At 39.3% G+C, this 22,513-nt stretch overlaps 2 protein-coding genes across 2 annotated transcripts in view; both read left to right on the forward strand.

Moving 5' to 3' along the window:
* Positions 1 to 9,598: 9,598 nt before the first annotated feature.
* The window catches only part of LOC141764522 (NACHT, LRR and PYD domains-containing protein 3-like), a 78,208-nt gene continuing 65,293 nt past the window's right edge, over positions 9,599 to 22,513 (forward strand). The window contains exon 1 of the mRNA XM_074629819.1: positions 9,599 to 9,711. The gene's annotated coding sequence lies outside the window, so the exon portion shown is untranslated. The remainder of the gene's footprint in view (positions 9,712 to 22,513) is intronic.
* Positions 13,757 to 22,513, forward strand: part of LOC141764516 (NACHT, LRR and PYD domains-containing protein 3-like) — a 28,767-nt gene continuing 20,010 nt past the window's right edge. Inside the window, exons 1-4 of the mRNA XM_074629813.1 lie at positions 13,757 to 13,869; positions 14,649 to 14,965; positions 16,331 to 16,399; positions 20,370 to 22,221. Coding sequence (XP_074485914.1) covers positions 14,692 to 14,965; positions 16,331 to 16,399; positions 20,370 to 22,221 — 2,195 coding nt within the window. The 5' untranslated portion in view covers positions 13,757 to 13,869; positions 14,649 to 14,691. The remainder of the gene's footprint in view (positions 13,870 to 14,648; positions 14,966 to 16,330; positions 16,400 to 20,369; positions 22,222 to 22,513) is intronic.

Below are 22,513 nucleotides of genomic sequence, written 5' to 3' on the forward strand. Positions count from 1 at the left end.
GATCTTATTTCAACTACTTTATATACTGCTGAATAGTTTGTGAGTTTACCCTCAGTAATCAATAAAGTTTTATGTTACCCTATAATAACACATCCAAATTTCAAGGGGGAAATAAGTCCTTTGTCATGTTATCCCTGACAATGTAGTATTTTTACTACTGTATTTGAATTTTTCAAATAAACTAAACTATTAAGTAACAGTATTAAATGAATATAGTGCAATATATAACAATATTTCCCTCTGAGATGTAGTAGAGTAGAAGTATAAAGTAGCAGAGAATGGAAATACTCAAGCAGAATACGAGTACCTCAAAATAGAACAGTAATTGAGTAAATGTACTTAGTTACTTTCCACCACAGCTGTTGCCTCTTACAGCTTCAGGATACAGTGTGTTATTGATCAGAGCAGAGCGACTGGATGATCTCTGCAGGTGATTGTGAGTAAACGTGTGCAGTCACAGTTGCCTGCAGAGATTAACAAGTCGGCCTGAGGAGCTGGAAACACACACATACACACACACACACACACACACACACACACACACACACACACACACACACACCGTTATCATTCCCAGGGCGTCAAATACCGAGGCTTTGTCATGGCCGTCAGCGTTCGTTACCGCCGGGAGTGTGGTGACATAGTTTAAAGAGCACACACTGAGCGGGCAGGAGGGGAGGTGGATGGGTCCAGCAAACACAAGGCTTTAATCCAGGAGACCACCGTTCGTGTCCTGTGCGTCACGTTACAATAAGGGCTGTCAAAGTTAATGCGATAGTAACGCGTTAATGCAAATTCATTTTAACGCTACAAATTTCTTTAACGCATTAATGCTATTTTAGATTTTTAGGTTGTAGCGGGCTCAGTTTTAAAGCTAGAGTGAAGATACTGAGATCATATGAAACTAGAAAGCCTAAAGAATCCATTGGTACCAACCATGTCATACTAGCTTGTGAGAAGGAGGCTAAATAATGAGGGAAAACTGGCTGGCCATTTTCAAAGGGGTCCCTTGACCTCTGACCTCAACATATTTGAATGAAAATGGGTTCTATGGGTACCCACGAGTCTCCCCTTTACAGACATGCCCATTTTATGATAATCACATGCAGTTTGGGGCAAGTCATAGTCAAGTCAGCACACTGACACACTGACAGCTGTTGTTGCCTGTTGGGCTGCAGTTTACCATGTTATGATTTGAGCATATTTTTTATGCTAAATGCAGTACCTGTGAGGGTTTCTGGACAATATTTGTCATTGTTTTGTGTTGTTAATTGATTTCCAATAATAAATATATACATACATTTGCAAAAAGCAAACATATTTGACCACTCCCATGTTGATAAGATTATTAAATACTTGTCAAATCTCCCTTAATTTTGAACAGATAAAAAATGTGCAATTAACTTAATTAATTGCCATTAACTATAGACAATCATGCGAATAATGTCAATTAAATAATTTAATCGATTGACAGCCCTAGTAACAATCAGCTGTTCGTTCTAGTCCCGTGTTCACAACGTTCATTGTCATTTTCACTGTACAAACGTAGTATCTTAAGCCCAACCATGTAGTTTTTTCCTAAACCTAACTATAGAGGTTTTGATGCCAAACATAAAGTGACATCAAGGGGCGTGACAAAGTACAGTATGTGACGAGTTGGGATGAGAAAGTATCATCAAACTGCTACACATTGTGTGCACTGCAGTTAATTCTGTGTTCTACGTACAAGCTGATTTAGTTATTCTTCTTAAAACACATTTTACCAGACAATTGTCACAAATACACATTTGCTCATGTTGTGAGAGTGCTCAGACGTGAGAAATCTTTGATCCAAGTAGATAATTGAAGGACTATCTGAGATGTGGAGAAAGCAGCAGTTTGTTTTTTTATATAGCTCTTTTCAACCAAATAGTTCCAGGAACTAAGAGAGGAGCTTTTGTGCATCCGAAGAGCCTTGAAGAGGAGACAAATTAGACCCATTACAGATTAAAAAATTAGTGATTTTTGTTCATTAGAGTTACTTTGTGTCTTCTTCAAGGAGTCCGCCATGTTTCTACCGTAGCCCAGAATGGACAAATCAAACACTGGCTCTACAGAGAGACTTTTGCTTTTTTTTGTTACCTGGAGGCCACCGTAGTTCACTGTAGAGCTTGTGAAACTGCGGTAATGTGAGCCACAGTGTGCAAAAACCGTGGTATCGCCAGCCGCCATCTGACTTAAGTTGCTCTTAAAGTAGCGTTATTATGATAAGGATGGCCTCTGAGCGAGGTGAATGGTTACCATGGTTTTGTACTCGGCGTCTTGTAAAGGGAGGAGTGAGCGGATGGGTACTTAGTTGGTTGCAATCTGCAACCACACCTCTAGATGTCGCCAAATCCTACACACTGTACCTTTAAGAAGAAACTTAATTTTGACTTAAGCTTTGGCACATGGTTGTGTTTTAAGATAATAATACTTAAATGTTTACAAAGAATTTTAATTAATGTATTTATGACTTAATTTTCAGAGAGGTCTTTTGTTGAATGTAGCCTATACTTTTCAAATTTATCTGCATTAGGGTGAATGTACAAGTGAAATGTGCAAGTTATCCGAACATGGAGTCCAAACCTCAACACACACACAAACACACACAGTTGGAACAGACCTGGACACAGATGACATGTTGGATTTGTTCCGGCCTGCAGGCTCCGAGGGCTCTAACGAGGCAAGACATGGACAGACAAAGCATCAATTAGAGCCGTGGGGTGTCCGAGCAGCGGACAGTGGACACTGAACATGGACCCCCTCGGCCTCTCCATTGTCTCGCCATGGAAAACAGAAAAATAAAGACAATATGATTTGGTTCTGCTGAGGTGCACTCCAAAAGCCCTCGCAGCGTCAGAGAGTTAAAAAGCGCTCACTGTCGTCTTCAAAGCGTCGTCGACCTCGTCGTCCTCAGCCGGCAGATGTGTCTCTGCACGTCGACCCCTCGCTGTGCTCCACATTCACTGTTTCTGCTCAAACAGCATAAACATCATAGCAGAAGTTTGTCAAACTAATAATCATGTTTCATCACTGATCCCTCAAAGTGTAAATGACATGTTAACAGAGCAAGAAGCATTTAGTCTGTACAATGAAACAGCCGGCAGTAGCCTATATATGAACTCTGAGAGATACAGACAATAATATGACTTAATAATGTTCAGGATAAAAGATATTTATAATATTTTGTCCATTTATTAAGAGATTAAAATGTAAACAAAACATAAGAAACAAGAATCAGTTCTCTTAACACAGAATAATAATTTCGTGATGTGAAACCGTTTTGTTTTTAAGTCTATACATCACATGTAAAAGCTCTTGAGAAGATTTTTTTTTAGTAATGCATTATAATACAAATCATATATGAAGTTATGATATTTTGATTGAAGCACATCGGACACAAGTTTAGAGCCTATCACAGAAAATCTGGTGTAATAACCATGAACAGAAGAGAAAATGATTAATCCCTGTTTCACTGTTGTCTCCATTCCTCAACCAGAAAGACTTCAAATTATTCATTTGTGCCCTTTAAATTGCACCCAAATATGGAACATGTTAAGCACATGTTTCCATGTGTTAACACCCCAATGTGCACGACATGAGAAGGAAAAGGTTTCCTCAGTTATGAACACTACATCGAGTTTAAAGACACATCTGTGAAATGTTCATTCTAACGTCTCGTTAAAAAAATTCGATTTTAACAGGTGAAAACATGTCAAAGTAAAAACAGACTCTGTCAACACGTGGAGCTGCTTTAGAACACAAACTCAGTGAACTGAACTACATCAGCTCAGAAACAAAAAGCAGTCGCTTACTGTCATCCAGACTGTTAGATAGTTCAGCTATATTATTATATTTCAAAATAAAAGTTTGTCTTACCTCAGTGATAAACACGTGCAGGCTGCCAGGCTGAAGAGAGCTGTGAGAGTCAGTACTGTAGCACCACGCTGACCCCAACACACACACACACACACACACGCACACACACACACACACACACACACACACACACACACACACACACACACACACACACACACATACCGCCATCACCCCCCCAACCCCTCACCCTCAACAGTCTGCTCTCACTGTGGGTCAGAGTTGAATATTCCCGTATTTTTTAAATGTTTATTCCCTGTGAATACATCGCTCTTTTACCAGAACACAGAACTGCAGATAATTCTACAATTCTAATTTTCTAATTTATAATTATTTCATGTTTGTTAATGTCCTAATGTAATTTACTTAAAGGGAAACACTAAAGGTGAATAGGCTAAACATTTTAACTAATAGATATCACATCGCAAAAACTTGAACATCTTGTAAATATTCACTGTGATGATATGAGTCGTGCAATACCTGCAGAATGTGAATGTCTTGTGTGTGGTATGTGTGTTTTTATTATTATTTATTTTCTTATAGTTTTAGAGGCACATTATTGTTTATGTTTCTTGCACTTTTTAAGGTTTGCATTCAAATTCCATTGTACTTGTACAATGACAATAAAGATACAGTATATTCTATTCTATTCTATGAAACCTCCCCAGTTGATCACTTACATTCAGACAATTTCTTTTTTTTTTTTTTTTTTTTACACGAATTTCCCATTTTTTTCGTGACGCTCAGCACGACTTTCAACAATGTAATTTTCGTGCGTTTTCATACGAATGTCCAGCAATACATGACCAGTCTTTTCAAAATAAAACTACTTAGTTAGGTTTAGGAAAAGATGTGGTTTGGGTTTAAATAACTCAGGAAATGCCGTAACTTAAGTACGGAAGTTACACAACAAATAAATCAACTTTGACTCGTGGGCGAAAGTCCTGTGTTTTTTGACCCTCTCATCCACCCCGACTTCCTCCCTACTTTACTTCCCGGTTCACATTTACATGGATTACATATTAATTGATTTAGTGCTGATCATCATGAAAAAAATGTGGTAATAATGGTAATTTCATATTGAATATATTCAGTTGTGTGTTCATCAGGGCTGGAGCCTGGATTTTAAAAATACTGATGTCATGAGTCCAAATTCTCCGAGCACAACAAGATTTAGACACCAACCAACTCTGTATCATTTTCTGCATATTTTAAAATCACATTTTAGTAAACTTTGATGCCCCACATTATGGTCTATATGTTGTTTCAAGCTTTCTCTACACTGCCAGGTGTGTGACATTGATAGTGAATACTAAATCCCTTTTATTGTTTTTTTATTATTTTATTTTGTCCCTTAACCAATTTCATGACATTTAATAAAAAAAAACACCATAATCACCCTCAAAAACCTTGAGATGTGTAAAATGTATGCCGTTGTAGAATGTAAACATGTCATTTAACCAAATTACCTCAGTGTCCTCGATATGTGTTGATGTTATTGGCGGATAATGAGGTTTGTTTCAGGCGCACATTAAAAATCCAGAGATATATCAGGAAATTCTTGCTGAGAAACACGAGGATACCGATTCTGCATTTAAGCTATATACTGTGAACTCCTTGGACTCTTTTACGGTCATCTTGGATTTAAATGCATGTATTCACTGCAGGTTTCACTTCTTATAAATGTTTTTTTTTTTTGTTTGCTTAAAAAAACAGTTATAATATTACAATAAATCTTCTGTTCATAAACATTTTGTGACTTCTCAGAGTCAGCAGAGCTTCATGGCTGCATGTGGATGTAGAAATATGTTACAGTTGTTCCTGGATGGTGGAGGGCTGAGTGTCGACCACTTTAGTCATTAATTAACCGCTTTCTTGTGAAAAAGCTTCGACATGTGAGCGTAGCCTTGATGTCGTGTGTTTTTCTTATCAAGCAGCCACCGGCATTCCCACCTTCAAATGTCTGACGTATGTTTTTTTACAGATGCAGCACCTGAAGCCTTCCCACCGACAAAAAACACAACGTGTAACTGTGAGGACATTTCTAATCAATGTTTGTCTTGTGAATCATTTATGATAGATAATAAATGATTAAAATATGACATAGTTGTAATCATAGATTTGATGAAAATAATATAAATGTATTAAGTACATTTAATTAGTTTATGATGTTTAGTCCTTGAGTATTTATTTATAAATACTTCTTTTTCACTCTTATGACAGCTGAGCAAACTCCATCCACTGATGACAGCCACCGGATGAGACTGAAAGCTCCGACAGAAATCTAGTAAATGGACCATGAGTTAAGAATTTTTTGTCAAAGTCAAGAATGAAACTTGAAGCTCAACATGTGTTCAACAACATATTTATAAGCAATCCTGTTTCCTACAAAATTACGGAAGCAACATGAAACAGTTTTGTTGTATGGAAGTGTAATATTTAGAGACCATGCTTATAAACAGATTTAAAGCTGCAGTGGGAAGAAATGGAGCAAATATGAAAAAAGTTATTTTTATAAAACGATCACTACATCCTGACAGTAGTGTATGAGACAGGTAATCTGAAAAAAAGCATGTGCCTCTGGTGTCCTCTGGTGCTCCTAATGGCATCTGCAGGGTTTCACAGACCGGAGGAAAACAACCAATCAGAGCCGAGCTGGAGTCTACTGTCTCTGAGCAGCTGTCAATCACTGGCAAACTCCAATCAAACGGTCAAACAAAGCAGCAATGATCAAATATGAATCAACATTCTGTTACTGTAATGCCTATTTCTCAGAAACATCTTGTAGTGTACTGTTTAGCTGTAAAATGAGAAAGTTTGTGGCAGCCATGTTGAGATCAGTTGAGGAAATACCAAGCACTGCCCACCAGCTGGAGCACACTTTCTCATGTGTATGTTGCATTTTACTGCTGTAGATGTTTAAGGTTGTGCTAAATGTATCTCCTTTATATACTGTTGGCTAGTTTAATCTACAGCAATGCATCATATTCTATAAGAGCATCATATGTTTGTAGTGTCGCTGTCCTGTGAGAACCACGTATCTCTAAAAAGTCAACTTTTCATGGTGTCAGAAAAACAGTCATGTTTTCAGCTTTGTGACGATGCATTTTCCAGCTGATCCTAGAGGCTTTTTAAATTAAAAGTTTATTTAGCTAAAGAAGTAGGAGAATTTCTCAACACATAAAGGAACACCTCATCCTTTAGTTTATCACAAACATTCAACATCAACACATCTGGAGATACGTGGTTTTCACTGGACAGGGAGGAAATTAAAAACTGTGGTCTGTGAAGTAACTTAAGCTGTCAGACAAATGTAGTGGAGTAAAAAGTACAATATTTACCTCTGAGATAGAAGCAGAGTAGAAGCATAAATTGGCATAAAATGGAAACACTCAAGTGAAGTACAAGTACCTCAGATTTGTACTTGAGTATTACTTGAGTAAGTAGTTGCAGATGCTGAGTGGTTGGACGAGGCAGGGACAAAAACACTCACCAAACCCAACCCCATAACTCTCACAGCTGGGAGCTGACAAAGTACATTTACTCAACTACTGCACTTTAGTGTTTCTGTTCTCGGTCACTTTCTACTTGTCCTCCAAAACATTTCAGAGATGAACGGTGCTTTTTAATCTATTTGTCTGGTGCTGAAGTTGCTTTGATGATTCAGATTTCACATTATGGGGTGAGATAAACTCACTGATATCATCTGATTTCTTTCCATACATTTTTTTTTTGTAAGTGACTCCAATACATGGTTTGTATTGTTGCTAATATGTGTAAGGTTTATGTATTTCAGTGTTGTTTTGTTAATGACTTTTATTCTTGTATTTCCCGTCAGAACAGTAGTGTTTTATTTTGAAAGGAAATTTTGAACCATAAATGAAAACGATCAAAATGTCAAGGAACAAGAAAGTTATTCAAACCTTAAAATTGTGTGTTCTCTTCAAAACCTTTGATTCAAAGAGGTTTTCCTCCCCAGTTGTTATTGTAAAATTGCAATAGTTAAGATTTTTATTTTCATATATAACTTTATTTATTATAATAGAAATATACAATTGGTCCCTGATGTTGGCTTAAAAGTGTTTAATCAGTTTCACGACAACGACAGTTACAAGGGTGAAAAGTGTATTTCTTTATTTCTTTATTTGTTCATTTGTTACAGAAAATGAGGAAGGGCATTTTTTATTTTCAATTTTTATTTTTTTTAGAGGGCAACCAACGCCGCCCAGAAGGTGCGCCCTAGGCCTATATGCGCTATACGCCTATATGGCATATGTCCCTTAAGCCGGCCCTGACACACATGGACACATGATATCTCTCCAATTACATGGTGTATTACTTTATATTCAGTCATTAATATAACAAAGTGTCATTTACGTTAATAGTACATTGCTTCTGTACTGTTTTGACATATTTAGTTGAATGTGTCTCAGCTGCAGTGACAGGATGTGGAAACGTGACAGCTCACTTCCTGCCAGATGTCAGCAGAGCAGCACACTGTATGGGTGACACAGCCAGTTAGATAGAGATAGAGAGAGGTTATTTGGGTCAAAGCCCCACCTGCCAAAGTGTGGTTTTAGTGGTACTGAGTAACTTAGATATTAATATCATTCTGGGTTAATGCATGACATAAAAACCTCCTTGGCTGCTGCTGTTTTGTAACATTATTCTATAATTTAAGGTCAGTGGCTGATAGAATAGTTTTGAAATGGTGTTTTAAATGCACTTGGCTCGAGAGGCCTTATGTGCGGATCGCCCATAGACTATGTACAGTTGTGTGTATTTCTGTCACATTATGTCACTCTGTCCCTCCCTGCAGCCACTTTCCAACCTCTCCATAACCCATTCAATGTCATTCATCCTGTCCACAAGATGCCCTCACTTATCTCTTTTCATCCCAGATCCTACCGCTTCCGTCTGCCCTGCAATCACCTCATTCCCCTCACCTGAGCTTACCCGCCCATCTCCCCACCTGCATCTCATGTGCTCATCAGCTCTGCAGTTCTTTCACCAAGTGCTTTTCCTGCTTCAGCCTCCCGACCGAGGCCGAAGGAAACAGTGGAGACACCGGAGTTTTGGTCGGGGACGATAACGTTTCTCGCTGCGGAGCCCTGTCACTTCACAAGACACAGGAAACCTCTGTTGGTCTGGAGGAGCTGCAGCATTAATTTCTGCACAAACGTCCACTGTACATTCACTAAATATTCTCAGAGCTAAACTAACTCTTCTGCAGTGTGTAGTGTGCGTGCATGCTCGTGAGAGTGGAGCGAATGAGCGAGAACAAGCGCGGTGTGTGAGTGAAGGCAAGCAGGCAAAGGAGCAGAGGAGCAGAGTACAGCAAAGACTCTGGCCCTGAAGACCAAAGCTACGATCTCCCCCGCGTCCTCTGACCGAGGCCAACACTGTTTTGCAAGACGGGCTTCACTAGATATAACGGTTTTGACGGTTTTGGTGCTTCCTCGTAGTTTGTGTTGGAGTCTGAGTCTGAACAGCGTAGCCACACGCGAGCGCGCATGGGCCAGCGACCCGCAATGATTTATACGTGTAAAAAGTTAGAAACGGTCCTTTTAAGCTGCAATGACCTTTTGAAACAGCTCACTCTTCCTGTAGGTGGAAACACTTTGCGGTGTGAAAGCCTGCGGAACAGCAGAGGTCATAACCACACTTGATTGGTGACGTCACACAACATATTAGTTGAGCACACGTTCGTGTTGTTTTTCACAACTCTTCGTCTCGAAGAGACTCAACTCTCTCAGTGTGCAGGAGAATCGATACGACTTCAATCAGGGAAGAGACCGCTCCTATTAATGTGTGAGTGTTAAATACATTTCTATTCATTGTTCAGTTGCAGAATTTATGTACAGTATACATGTGTGTGTTTTTTATCGTGACGTTTGTATTGACATTTGAGTCGCAGGCGAGCCGTCAAAGTCACATCAGATGACAGTTATCACGCTATTCTCCTGTGTTATTCCTTCCAAGCTGGGCCTTTGTCAAAACAGCAACAACGTTTAGCAGCAATACACAGTCAAAGGTACACAATCCTTTTGTTATTTCTCCAGGCATGGGTAATGAAGAGCCTGGCAAATTCCGATTAAGATAATGTATTGTATTTTTTTTAATTATTTTTTGTGATGTACTATTTAGTTTTGCAGCGTGAATTAAAAGCCTAATTAATTATATGTGGAAATCGCCTTTGTGGTCCTTTCCAGCAGACGTCCCCCACGTAACATTCACCGTCTCAGAGTAGTGTAAAAAAGGCCTCACATAGAAACATAAAAGGCTGTTTCTACATTCTGAAACGATTGCTGCCACACCTATTGATCCATAAAAATACACATTCTCTCACACAGTAGGCTACCAAATAACTTCACATTCTACAACATTATCAAGCTAATGTTCAGTTTCATAACTGTTGTTCATTGTTGACTACATTACGTAGCCTACACAACCTATGGAATCTGTCAGTCCTGTGGCATTACATAGTCAACAAATCAATCTGCCAACGTGGTATTGATCAGATCATATTGAGGGGCCATCAGCTTTTCAATTTCAGTCAGTGCATTTTATGAGTAGGCCTTTTGTGACGTTACCCACCACAGGGGTCAGAGGTCATTACTCCTCAACCCCCAAAGATATATATATATTTTTTTTCTTCAAAAAGTTCAGCAGTCAAATTCTCAATTTTGACACATTTATAGATGAAAAGTCAAGTCAATAATCACGGTCAATGATAAATAAGTATGGTTGATCAGCATGTTTGCCAACCTTCAGACATCATAGTCTAAAATGATGATTAATCAGCCTGAGTTCACTTAAAGGGACTATTTGTAACTTTGTACGCGCATAAATGTAGCGGGTCGTCACACATGCGCGCTCGCATATGCGTGTTCGCGTGTAGCCGCTGTACCCTCCTCCTCTGCCTGCTCGCCTTCACTCAGACAGCTCAGCTCGCTCCACCTCTAGACGTGAACGCGCGTTCACTCCACACTGCAGGATAGTTAGTTTAGCTCTGAGAATATCTAGTGAATGTACAGGGGACGTTTGTGAAGAAATAACTGCTGCAGCTCCTCCAGACCAACAGAGGTTTTCCGTGTCTTGTGAAGTGATGGAGCTCTACAGAGATTTACGTTGTCTTCTCAGCCTGCACTTAGGCAGGAAAAGCCAACACTAGGATCAGATCTAAATCATGTTCATGGAGAGACCTTCGTCTGGTCAGCTAACATTACTGCCAAGCAGCTGAAATATAGAGTGATATTGTGGTTTTAGCTGACGTGTGTCGCCTCACTGTTTTGAGTGATGCTCGTTCAGGTATATTTAGAGCGAGCAAGCACGAGCCCGACGCTGACTTTCGTTGATTTCACGGCCACAGGTGTCGCTGTTAAGAAGCATTTCTGAAAGTTACAAATAGTCCCTTTAAAGAACTGAAATCACTAACTTACCATATTCTATTTGGTGGTTTATGATGCTTTTCAATAATTTTAGCCTATCTGGTATAATATGTAATTTAGTTAATTGTTGTAACAACAACAATCACTTTGTTCGACATCATGATAATGCAGATTTTTCAACCAGCGATTATGACATTAATGCCAGCTAGACAGAATAAAGCTCTGTCTGTCATGACAATAGAACTGTACTGAAGGCCTTTCCTTTACTCTGGTGACTCTTTACAGCCATCTGAAGACAGCAGGTATCTGTTAAATCTACAGTATCTGGAGTGATGATGTTGTTCAACCAGCGTCAGATGTTGTCAAATAACCACAGAACCCTCCGTGCTTATGTGCACATCACACATGTCGTTATGATTAGTTATTCGACACACTCTGCTCTGCATTGCCCGTGCCTGGAGAAATAACTAAAAGGATTGTGTACCTTTGTGTCTTTTCAGAATCAGAATCAGAATCAGAATGGTGTTTATTGCCAGGTGTAAGAGGTATACACTAGGAATTTTCTTTGGCATTTTTGGTGCGAGACAAACAGTACAATATAATAACAAAAGAATGGATAAAAACAAAAGAATAGATAAAAGAATAGATAAAAACGTTAGAATAAAATAATAAAAATGTACAATTTACAAATTATTATTATTATTTGAGAGCTAGATCATAGAGCATTGTGAACATATTCACTGCTTATTAACTGTGAAATAATCTTATTCAAATAAGCTACAGTAGCCTTCTATCATCCTTTCTATGTATCTGGCTCAAACTGGACTCCTGTCTGGAACGTGGGAGCATGAAATAGGCTACTGGTCCTCTGGTTCACTCTACTGGGTGAAAACAGAACTACAACTACTCGGCTACAGCCTTCCTAGAGGAGTGCAAAGGATCAGGTGGAAGTTTCAGGCTTGTTGAAAGGAGTAGCCATGGTGCTTCTCACCTGCCGACATAAAGAAACAGCCCGTAGTAAGGGTGTGAGAGAGAAAAGTGTCAATTACGTGAGAGATCTGAATAACATCTGTAGAGACCCTCCCTGTTGTATAACATCTGTAGAGACCCTCCCTGTAATTTATCACACACTTTTTGGATAAAAGACATTTGTGTGTTAATGAAAAGAACAAAACAAAAAAATATCTATTTATGTAGCTATGTATGTATTTATTTAGCCTATTTATCTTCTACCGTTACCCCAATCTTTTTTCGTTTTTGAACTGCAAATGAATTACGGATTAAACACAAGTCCGATACTGAACACCGATCCGATACCAGTGTTTAATTAATAAGCTTTATGCCTCACTGTGTGGAAGTCACTGGGATCATTCTGTTATGTGTAAGGAAACATCAGGCTTGACTTAAACACTGCTTTCCTAACTTCGTAAAACAAAATGTAACAAATAAATGCATAGATGCAAATTTACTGCATTGTTATTTATTATTAAAATAATAAATCATACAACTAAAAAATCTTCAAAATTAACAGTAATTTTAATTCATGTGTAAACCTTTTTAATGCAGCAACAAATTGGTCAAAACTTTAATAGGACTTAAAATTCCAGTATACAGTATAATGTATATAGTATACAAACATAGAATTGAATTGAATAAATCGGCCCCGTTGTCACCGATATCCGATCCAGCTATTTGAGTCAGTATCGGCCCGATATCCGATCCAGTATCAGTATCGGTGCATCCCTACTCAATATTGCTCAAATCATAACATGGCAAACTAAAGCTCAACAGGAAAAAACAGCTCGATAAAATTTAGCTTAGGTTTGGAGCGTTATTTAGCCTCCTTCCCGATAATCTAGTATGACATGGTTGGTACCAATAGATTTCTTAATTGTCTAGTTTCATATGATGCCAGTATCTTTACTCTAGCTTTAAAACTGAGCCCGCTACAACCTAAAAATTGCAAGTTGCGCTAATGGGTTAAAGAAATTAGTGGCGTTAAAACAAATTTGCGTTAAGTGTTATTATCACATTAACTTTGACAGCCCTAAAAATAATACATAATTATAATAAAACAGTAATTCTAATTCAAAAAGGAAATATGGAAAAAAGATATTTAAAACAAAAAAGAAAGAAATATGTTTCATATAATTTAATTTAAAAATATTTATTTTTGTGTTTCCATCTCCTTAGAGGCAGTGGATGTTCAGGGCCTAATGATCAGTGTAAAGGCATGCTGCACAGACAGGCTTCCTGTGTGTATTCACTCAGTGTTACTTATTACAGGCGGCTATTACACTGAAGACTTTTTCAATGGATTCAAACTCACCACATTTTCCGAATCCATTATTGATGCTTCATGAGTGTTTTCTTCTCTTAAACCTCTTAAATTACACATAATGCCACAAATTCTCTTAAATCGCTTGTAGGTATAAGCTGATGTAAGAATTTCACTTACAGACACAGACCGTATTTCTTCATTCATCATTTCCTTTAAACTTACTTGACTTAACTGCAGCAGCCAGACTGCGGAGTGACTAGACTCTGATGTTGTCGACACATTTTAATATTCTCCAAACCTTCAGTTGAGAGTTTTTCTTTTTATACTTCCACTCATTATAACTTTGTAGATAAATGTGTAATGTGACGTGAAGCTCACGGTCTCTTTTAATTCCTTTCACGTGACTGTAAACAGGTCTCTGTCTCTACACTGAAGCCATCAACATAGTTGCTGTTTATTTAATGTACTTGAAAAATAACAGGATTGTTATACCCCCAGAGACAACGTAGTCGGGGGTATATAGCGCTCCACGTGTCCGTCCTTCCGTCCGTTACACTTTCGTTTCCGGAGCAGAACTCGGAAACTATTTAACTTAGGACCTTCAAATTTGGTATGACGGTTGACAGTGTGCCCATTAGTTAATTAGTTAATGCCCATTAATTCCATTAGTTCCAAAAGGACAAAACCTTTGGAGCCTACTTCAGTAGGGGTCAAGCGGTGAGCGGGGGTATTTGAGCCATGCTCACTTTTGTCTTGTTGCAGCTGCTCCAGCGTCTCGTCGTGGCTCTAGGAATGGCAATGTTAGTCTGTCGATCCACCCTTTTGGTCCAAAGTGAAATATCTCAGCAACTATTGGATGGATTGTAATACAGACATTCATGTTCCCCACAGGATGAATCCCAATGACTTTTACTTTACTGCCATCATGAAGTTGACATTCTTGGTTTTGTATGAAATGTCTTAACAACTATTGGATGGATTGCCATGTCCCCCTTTAGGATGAGGTCAATCTAATCTATCTATACTATGTGAGTTCTTCTCCTGTTGCTGCTCTGATGCATTTGTGTTACACTTTTCCTTCAGGTTGACAAAACTACCTGATTTTAGCAGGAAGCCACAATGGCAGCTGAGTACCTTTTGAACACTCTGGAGGATTTAAAAGATAAACAATTTAAGGACTTCAAGTGGTATCTGGAGCAGCCTGGCATCCTGAAAGGCTACCAAACCATCAAAGTGTCCATGCTGGAGAATGCAGAAAGGCGGGACACAGTTGATCTGATGATGAAGACCTATAAACTTCCTGAAGCTCTGGAGGTGACCAAGATGGTTTTAGAGAAGATAGGGAGGAATGATCTGGTACAGAAACTGTCAGACACCATCTCAGGACCAGAAGGTCAGTCTCACTTTTATTATTTGTATTTTCAGGCAGTAAGAGAGGGTTGACATGAGCAGCACAATAAAGGAACAGTGTCTCTGTACTGAAGCTCATTGTATACACCAAAGAAAATCAATTGGAGGCCTGATTTCTAAATCCACCTGAGGTTGATACGTCGATGGACGTGAAAGAAAGTAGTAGAATCCTGCATGTTGTTGTCGGAGAGTTTATGTATTAGACACGCATGGTTTAAAGTGGATGGTGCAAGTGCATTTAGGGCGTGTCCAACTCCACTTTTTCTAGTTAAGTGGTGCAAAATCTGCGCGCAAAGTAAATCGCATGGGGCAGAGGGGTTGTATTTAGTCTCTTGATTAATCATAGGTGTGTTTTGGGCGTAACAGGAATCAAACCAATCAGAGTGTCATCTCCCATTCTCTTTAAAAGTCAGGTGCGCCTGCACCTGGCGCATTGCTATTTAAAGGCAGATTCGGCAAATTGACACATAAACGGTCCGCCAGAGTCCAACATGAGAATTGCGCCCATAGCAACTGTCTGCTATACATACATAGCAATGGTATGTTATAAAGAAATAGAAGACCGTAGACCGCAGTAGACCGTGATTAACCAATCAGAATCGAGCATTCGACAACGCCGTGTAATAAAGTGTGATAAAATGTTTATTACGAGATCTTGTTCTCGTAGTTATGAGAAAATGTCTCCAGTTCTTTTTTTCTTTGGGGAATGCAATGAGCTGCTGCATCACAGTGACACATGTAATGGGTTACATCTTATAGGAACATATATGTTGTCCACTTTTAAGTGATCTGCGGTGCATATAAGATTTGCTTCCTGTGTTAATGTGTTAGTGCAACTAAGGGTTAAGTGCAGTGTGGATAAGTTTAAAAGTTTAGGGGTTGTTTTATACATTAAATGAGGTCTTGACTAACTGTGTTAGATAAGTAGTAGAGTGATGCAGATGATCACAAATTTAAGATTGTTGACCGACTGTGAGGAGTATTTGCATGCCAGTACATCCCTTTTTGGTTTACGTAATTTATCACTAATTTCAATGTTACTATGCTAGGCTACAGATATAGTAACTTGTCCTTATAGTTTATCACAGCTTTTATTATTTTGTAGTTTGAATTATTTCAATTATTCAAATTTTTTTAGAAATGGTATATAGAAGATTACAGTTACTATTATACAGATTAATTGGTGGAGTTACATTCATGTTGATTATTAATGCCCCACAGCGATCACACTTCACACTCTGAACATACAAAATAAAAAAAAAACAATTAACAAGTACTGCTTAACTTAATGATAACTGATAACTAATAAGTCAAATTGATAAAACAACATATAACCTCTCTCACACAGCGTCAGTGGATGTCAATGATGTTGGAGAGACTTCAGAGAACAGAGGAACTTGCTCCTCTCAGAGCAAAGGTAAAGCTGCTGTATTCTCTGGTTTGTATTGAAGCCCTGACAGACAAAGTCTCGTAAAAGTTAGAAAAATTGAAGTGTAAGTAAGTTCTACTTTCTGTGTGTGACATTTTGACTCCATTATGAGAGAGAAAGCTTAATTCAGTTCCTTCAAAAGAGACCCTAGAAGCTATTAAAACGTTGCTACAAAGGTCTTATTTGACATATTTATTATACTACATACTTATTTTTAGAGATGTTCCCATATAATGTTTTCCTTCCCGATACCGATTCAGATTACCGAACTTGCAGTATCGGCCGATACTGAGTACCGAACCGATACCAGCGTGATAAAAAAAAATATATATATACTGTATATATAGTAATTATTCTTATTATTTAACAGCTATGACAAACTAACTGCAATCAGCTCTTCTTTGCTGCTCTAAAACAGTAGTTGGCAGTGGCAGCCATGATACATCCAGGGCGACGGCACAGTCAAGGCGACTGTTTTGGAGCAGCGATGAAGAATTGTTTTCTAGTTTATTTTTTTTCTTGGTTAATAAATTATGATATAGATCGGTGCATAGACTGGCGTACTCGCCGATACCTGATCCCGAATTTTGGGCAGTATCGGACGCATTTTTGATACTGGTATCTCAACAACTCTACTTATTTTTAGATTTTTCTTTTCGTGGCTGCCTTAGAACACATAAGTTATACTTTTTTTGTATACGGCTGCCAGTTGTCACGAGACGTTACACACCTAAACTAAAGAGGGATTTTTTTGCAGTTGGATTTGTAAGAATCAGAAATGCTTGTTAACAGCGAAACCTGTGGCCGTTAAGTCAACGAAAGTCGGCGTCGGGCTCGCGCTTGTGCTCGCTCTACATAGACATGAACGAGCATCGCTCAAAACAGTCAGGCGACACACATCAGCTAAAAGCACAATATCACTCTATATTTCACCTGCTTGGCAGTAATGTTAGCTGACCAGACGAAGGGCTCTCCCTGAATCAATGCTGATCCTAGTGTTGGCTTTTCCTGCCTCAGCCTCCCGACCGCGGCCGGAGGAAACAGGGGAGACACCGGAGTTTTGGTCGGGGACGATAACGTTTCTCGCTGCGGAGCCCCGTCACTTCACAAGACACGGGAAACCTCTGTTGGTCTGGAGGAGCTGCACCAGTTATTTCTGCACAAACGTCCACTGTACATTCACTAGATATTCTCAGAGCTAAACTAACTCTTCTGCAGTGTGGAGTGTGCGCGCATAAACGTGAGAGTGGAGCGAAATAGTGAGAACGAGCGCGGCGTGTGAGTGAAGGCAAGCAGGCAGGCAGAGGAGCAGAGGAGCAGAGACTCCGGCCCTGGAGACCAAAGTTACGGTTTCCCCCGCGTCCTCCGACCGCGGCCAACACTGTTTAGCAAGACGGGCTTCACTAGATATAACTTTGCGGTTTTGGTGCTTCCGTGTAGATTGTGTTGGCGTCTGAGTCTGAACGGCGTAGCCACACGCGATTGTGCATGGGACACCGACCCGGATTGATTTATACGTGTAAAAAGTTACAAACAGTCCCTTTAATAACACTCAAATTTCATAGAGTAGGTAATAATTATAAAACAAGTGAGGAACGAATCAGGAACAACTTCATAATTGATGAATCGTTAATGTATACTACTCTAATAATTCCTATTGGAGGACTATATAGTCGATAATGATAAGTTAATAGAACAGACTGGGAGATCCCATATTACTGAATTATTAAGTAATGATTATTTCTTGAATACATGTGACTTGAACATACTGACCACTTTCATGAGTCGTTCCTGATTAACTCTGAATCAGCAGCTGAGCTGCACAAAACTAGTAATGACTCATTAATTACTGATTACTTAAACGTTAGTTACTTTTTTGTGTCCCCCCAAGTAAAGTGAGACATAATACTAAATAGTTACAGAGGAGTCCCTCATTACTTCATTATTAACTCATGATTACTTACCCTTTTTGTGTCCCCCTAAGTAAAGTGAGACATTACACTGAACAGTTAATCAATATCATTAAAATGTATTTCTTAAAAAAATCTGAGACAGCAGTATTCTTAACAGGGGTTTTATGCATCATAATCAGACAACATATACACAAATATTCACATCCATGAATATTATGAAGTTGAACATCCATCCAGCACTGCAGCACATAGGTCGCTTTAAGACTGTTCACATTAGTTGAACAGTCTTAAAGCGACCTAATTTCATCACGTTAGTTAGCAGAAATGCTAACTCTAATTGTTTGCCACATAGGCTATGTTCACTTCACTCAACAGTTCTTGTTAGACACAGTTACCGTTGAGGTTAAATAAGTGATCAAATAATTTCAACTTGTACATCTGATGGCCCCAAGCAACAATTAATATGTTTATGCTGTGGGCATCGGAGACAGAAACTGTCAAAAGACCGCTACGCGATCTGAGAAAAGATATGCGCTCTGTTGGCTCTGCTGGCTCGTGTCTAGAAGGGAACCAGCAAATTGGGGAAACTCTGGCGAGATGGTTAATGTTAGGCATTGATCATGTGTAGTTAAGGTTAGGCATTGACCTTGAATAGTTAAGGTTAGGCATTGAACTTGAATGGTTAAGGTTAGGCATTGACCTTGAATAGTTAAGGTTAGGCATTGACCTTGAATAGTTAAGGTTAGGCATTGACCTTGAATAGTTAAGGTTAGGCATTGACCTCGAATAGTTAAGGTTAGACATTGACCTCGAATAGTTAAGGTTAGCCATTGACCTCGAATAGTTAAGGTTAGGCATTGACCTCGAATAGTTAAGGTTAGCCATTGACCTCGAATAGTTAAGGTTAGGCATTGACCTGGAATAGTTAAGGTTAGGCATTGACCTCGAATAGTTAAGGTTAGACATTGACCTCGAATAGTTAAGGTTAGGCATTGACCTCGAATAGTTAAGGTTAGCCATTGACCTCGAATAGTTAAGGTTAGCCATTGACCTGGAATAGTTAAGGTTAGGCATTGACCTCGAATAGTTAAGGTTAGGCATTGACCTCGAATAGTTAAGGTTAGACATTGACCTCGAATAGTTAAGGTTAGCCATTGACCTCGAATAGTTAAGGTTAGGCATTGACCTCGAATAGTTAAGGTTAGGCATTGACCTCGAATAGTTAAGGTTAGGCATTGACCTCGAATAGTTAAGGTTAGGCATTGACCTCGAATAGTTAAGGTTAGGCATTGACCTCGAATAGTTAAGGTTAGGCATTGACCTTGAATAGTTAAGGTTAGGCATTGACCTCGGATAGTTAAGGTTAGCCATTGACCTGGAATAGTTAAGGTTAGGCATTGACCTCGAATAGTTAAGGTTAGCCATTGACCTTGAATAGTTAAGGTTAGGCATTGACCTTGAATAGTTAAGGTTAGGCATTGACTGATTATTTAAAGCACTTTGTAATCAATGGCTGTTTAAAAAGTCTGATGATAAAACTTCAGTAAAATTGATATGATAGTATCAGCAAAGTAATGGGGAGCAGTGTGAGGTTATAAAGGTGGCGCTGTAATTCTGCATGATTATGATTGCAAGTCAGCTGGTAGCCAAGTAGCTGATGAATGAGCCACTGATCTGAATCTGCGAATTCAATGTTCTGCTGTGCGCGAAATACTGTAACACAGAGACATTACTGACCGTATCAAATTTGTTTGGTTGACCATAAAGACATTTAAGCTTCACAAATAAAAAACAATGACTGTTCATCTTACTTATAACGGACGTTCTTGGTATTAGTTGGCAGTCTGAAAAGCATCCAAAGCACTCTGATTGTAAGTTAAAAATCCTTTATTAACACATCGATGACCATGCGTTTCGACTCAACAACTCTGAGGAAGACAATCCCTTACCAAAAGACCATTTGTGTACTGCTTCTGCAACTGTTGGCAAATTTCAAACTACCAAATAATTTATACTTTTTGTATTTGTATTTGTGTTCAATACAGATGTGATGGTTCCAGTACCAGAGCCACAACCCATCTCATATTACCAGAAAATACTTCAATCAAACCTTCAGAACAAGTTCATCTGTACACCAGAAGGGTCGAATAAGGATGAGAAACGTCTGGATGATATCTACACAGAGCTGTACATCACAGAAGGGGGTGGCATACACATCAACCAACAGCATGGTATCATGCAGATTGAGGCGCCGGTGGTGAAGCCAGCAGGAACAATTAAACCTTGTGACATGTTCAAACCCCCCTCTGGAAGATATAAACCCATAAGAACAGTGCTGACCAATGGAATCGCGGGAGTTGGAAAAACATTTCTGGTGCGTAAGTTTGTGTTGGACTGGGCTGAAGGAAGAGACAATCAAGATGTGCATCTCATTTTCCCCTTCACCTTCCGCCGACTGAATTTCTTGAAGGAGAAAACATTATGCTTGGCAGAGCTCATTCATGAATGCATCAGGGAGACCAAAGACATCAAGGACGAAGCTCTTAATCACATCTTTACAACTCTGCAATCATCAGGAAACACCAACTACGACAAGAGCAAATTCAAACTTCTGTTTGTTTTGGATGGACTGGATGAGAGCCGCCTTGATCTGGACTGCTCTACCAGTGAAAATCAGGCAGTTAACTTTGATGTGACAGCGTCGATCTCAGTGGATGTGCTGCTGACAAGTCTCATAAAAAAGGAACTGCTTCCCTCTGCTCGCCTCTGGATAACCACACGACCTGCAACAGCCAATAAAATCCCTCGAGAGTTTATCAACATCATGACAGAGGTCAGAGGGTTCACTGACCCCCAGAAGGAGGAGTACTTCAGGAAGAGATTCAGCGATGAGGAGCAGGCCAACAGAATCATCTCCCACATGAAGACATCACGAAGCCTCCACATCATGTGCCACATCCCGGTTTTCTGCTGGATCACGTCTACAGTTCTGGAGGATTTGTTGGAAACCAGAGAGGGAAGAGAGCTGCCCAAGACCCTGACTGAGATGTATGCAGAATTCTTGGTGTTTCAGATTCATCAGACAAAAAAGAAGTATGACCAAAAAAAGTGCATTCAGTACATTAAGTCATTAGCAAAACTAGCTTTCCACCAGTTGGAAAAGGGCAAGCTGATCTTCTATGAGAAAGATCTCAAAGAGAGTGGCATTGACGTCAGTGGAGCCTCGGTGTGCTCAGGAGTGTTCACAGAGATCTTCAAAGAGGAACGTGGGAGGAAGAATGATGAAGACAAGGTGTTTAGCTTCGTCCATCTGAGTGTTCAGGAGTTTTTGGCAGCTTTATATGTAGAGAGGGCAATCATTAACAGAAACAAGAATGTGATGTGTGAGCCAGGGCAAACTTGTGGCGAACAAGTGCGAATGGTGTTCAACAAAACATCTATGACAGAAGTCCACAAATTTGCTATTGACAAGACCTTGCAGAGTCAAAATGGACACCTGGACATGTTCCTCCGATTCCTCCTGGGTCTTTCACTGAAGACCAATCAGAAACGCCTACGAGACCTAATGAAAAAGAAAAGAAACTCAAAGACCAATCGGAAAACAGTTGAGTACATCAAGAAGAAGATCAGTGAGAATCCGTCTCCAGAGAGAAGCATCAATCTGTTCCACTGCCTGAATGAACTGAATGATCGTTCTCTAGTTGAGGAGATCCAACAGTACCTGAGATCAGGAAGTCTCACCACAGATAAACTGTCTCCTACTGAGTGGTCAGCTCTGGGCTTCATCTTACTGTCATCAGAAGACGATCTGGAAGTGTTTGACCTGAAGAAATACTCTGCTTCAGAGGAGGCTCTTCTGAGGCTGCTGCTGGTGGCCAAAGCCTCCAACAAAGCTCTGTAAGTGCACAGATAATTGCAGATACTAAGTGTATCACATGTGTTGGATTGTTCTCAACAAATTAAAGTTTTAATAAACTGATACTCATAAGATTTAGTCAACACATTGATTAGTTGATCAATTGAAAAGTCTGTCAAATTGTTTCTTCATTTTCATTGTTCCTCCACAGATCAATGCAGCCATGAAATAAATAAAGATCAGTCACATCATGGTTAATTTAAGGCTAAGGCTAATTTGTGTAAATCAGGGGTCTCCAACAAGTAGCTACCAGTAGCTCGCTACCTGTGTCTG

This window comes from Sebastes fasciatus, chromosome 3 (genome assembly GCF_043250625.1).
Source record: "Sebastes fasciatus isolate fSebFas1 chromosome 3, fSebFas1.pri, whole genome shotgun sequence".
In the NCBI taxonomy this organism is placed as follows: Eukaryota; Metazoa; Chordata; class Actinopteri; order Perciformes; family Sebastidae; genus Sebastes; species Sebastes fasciatus.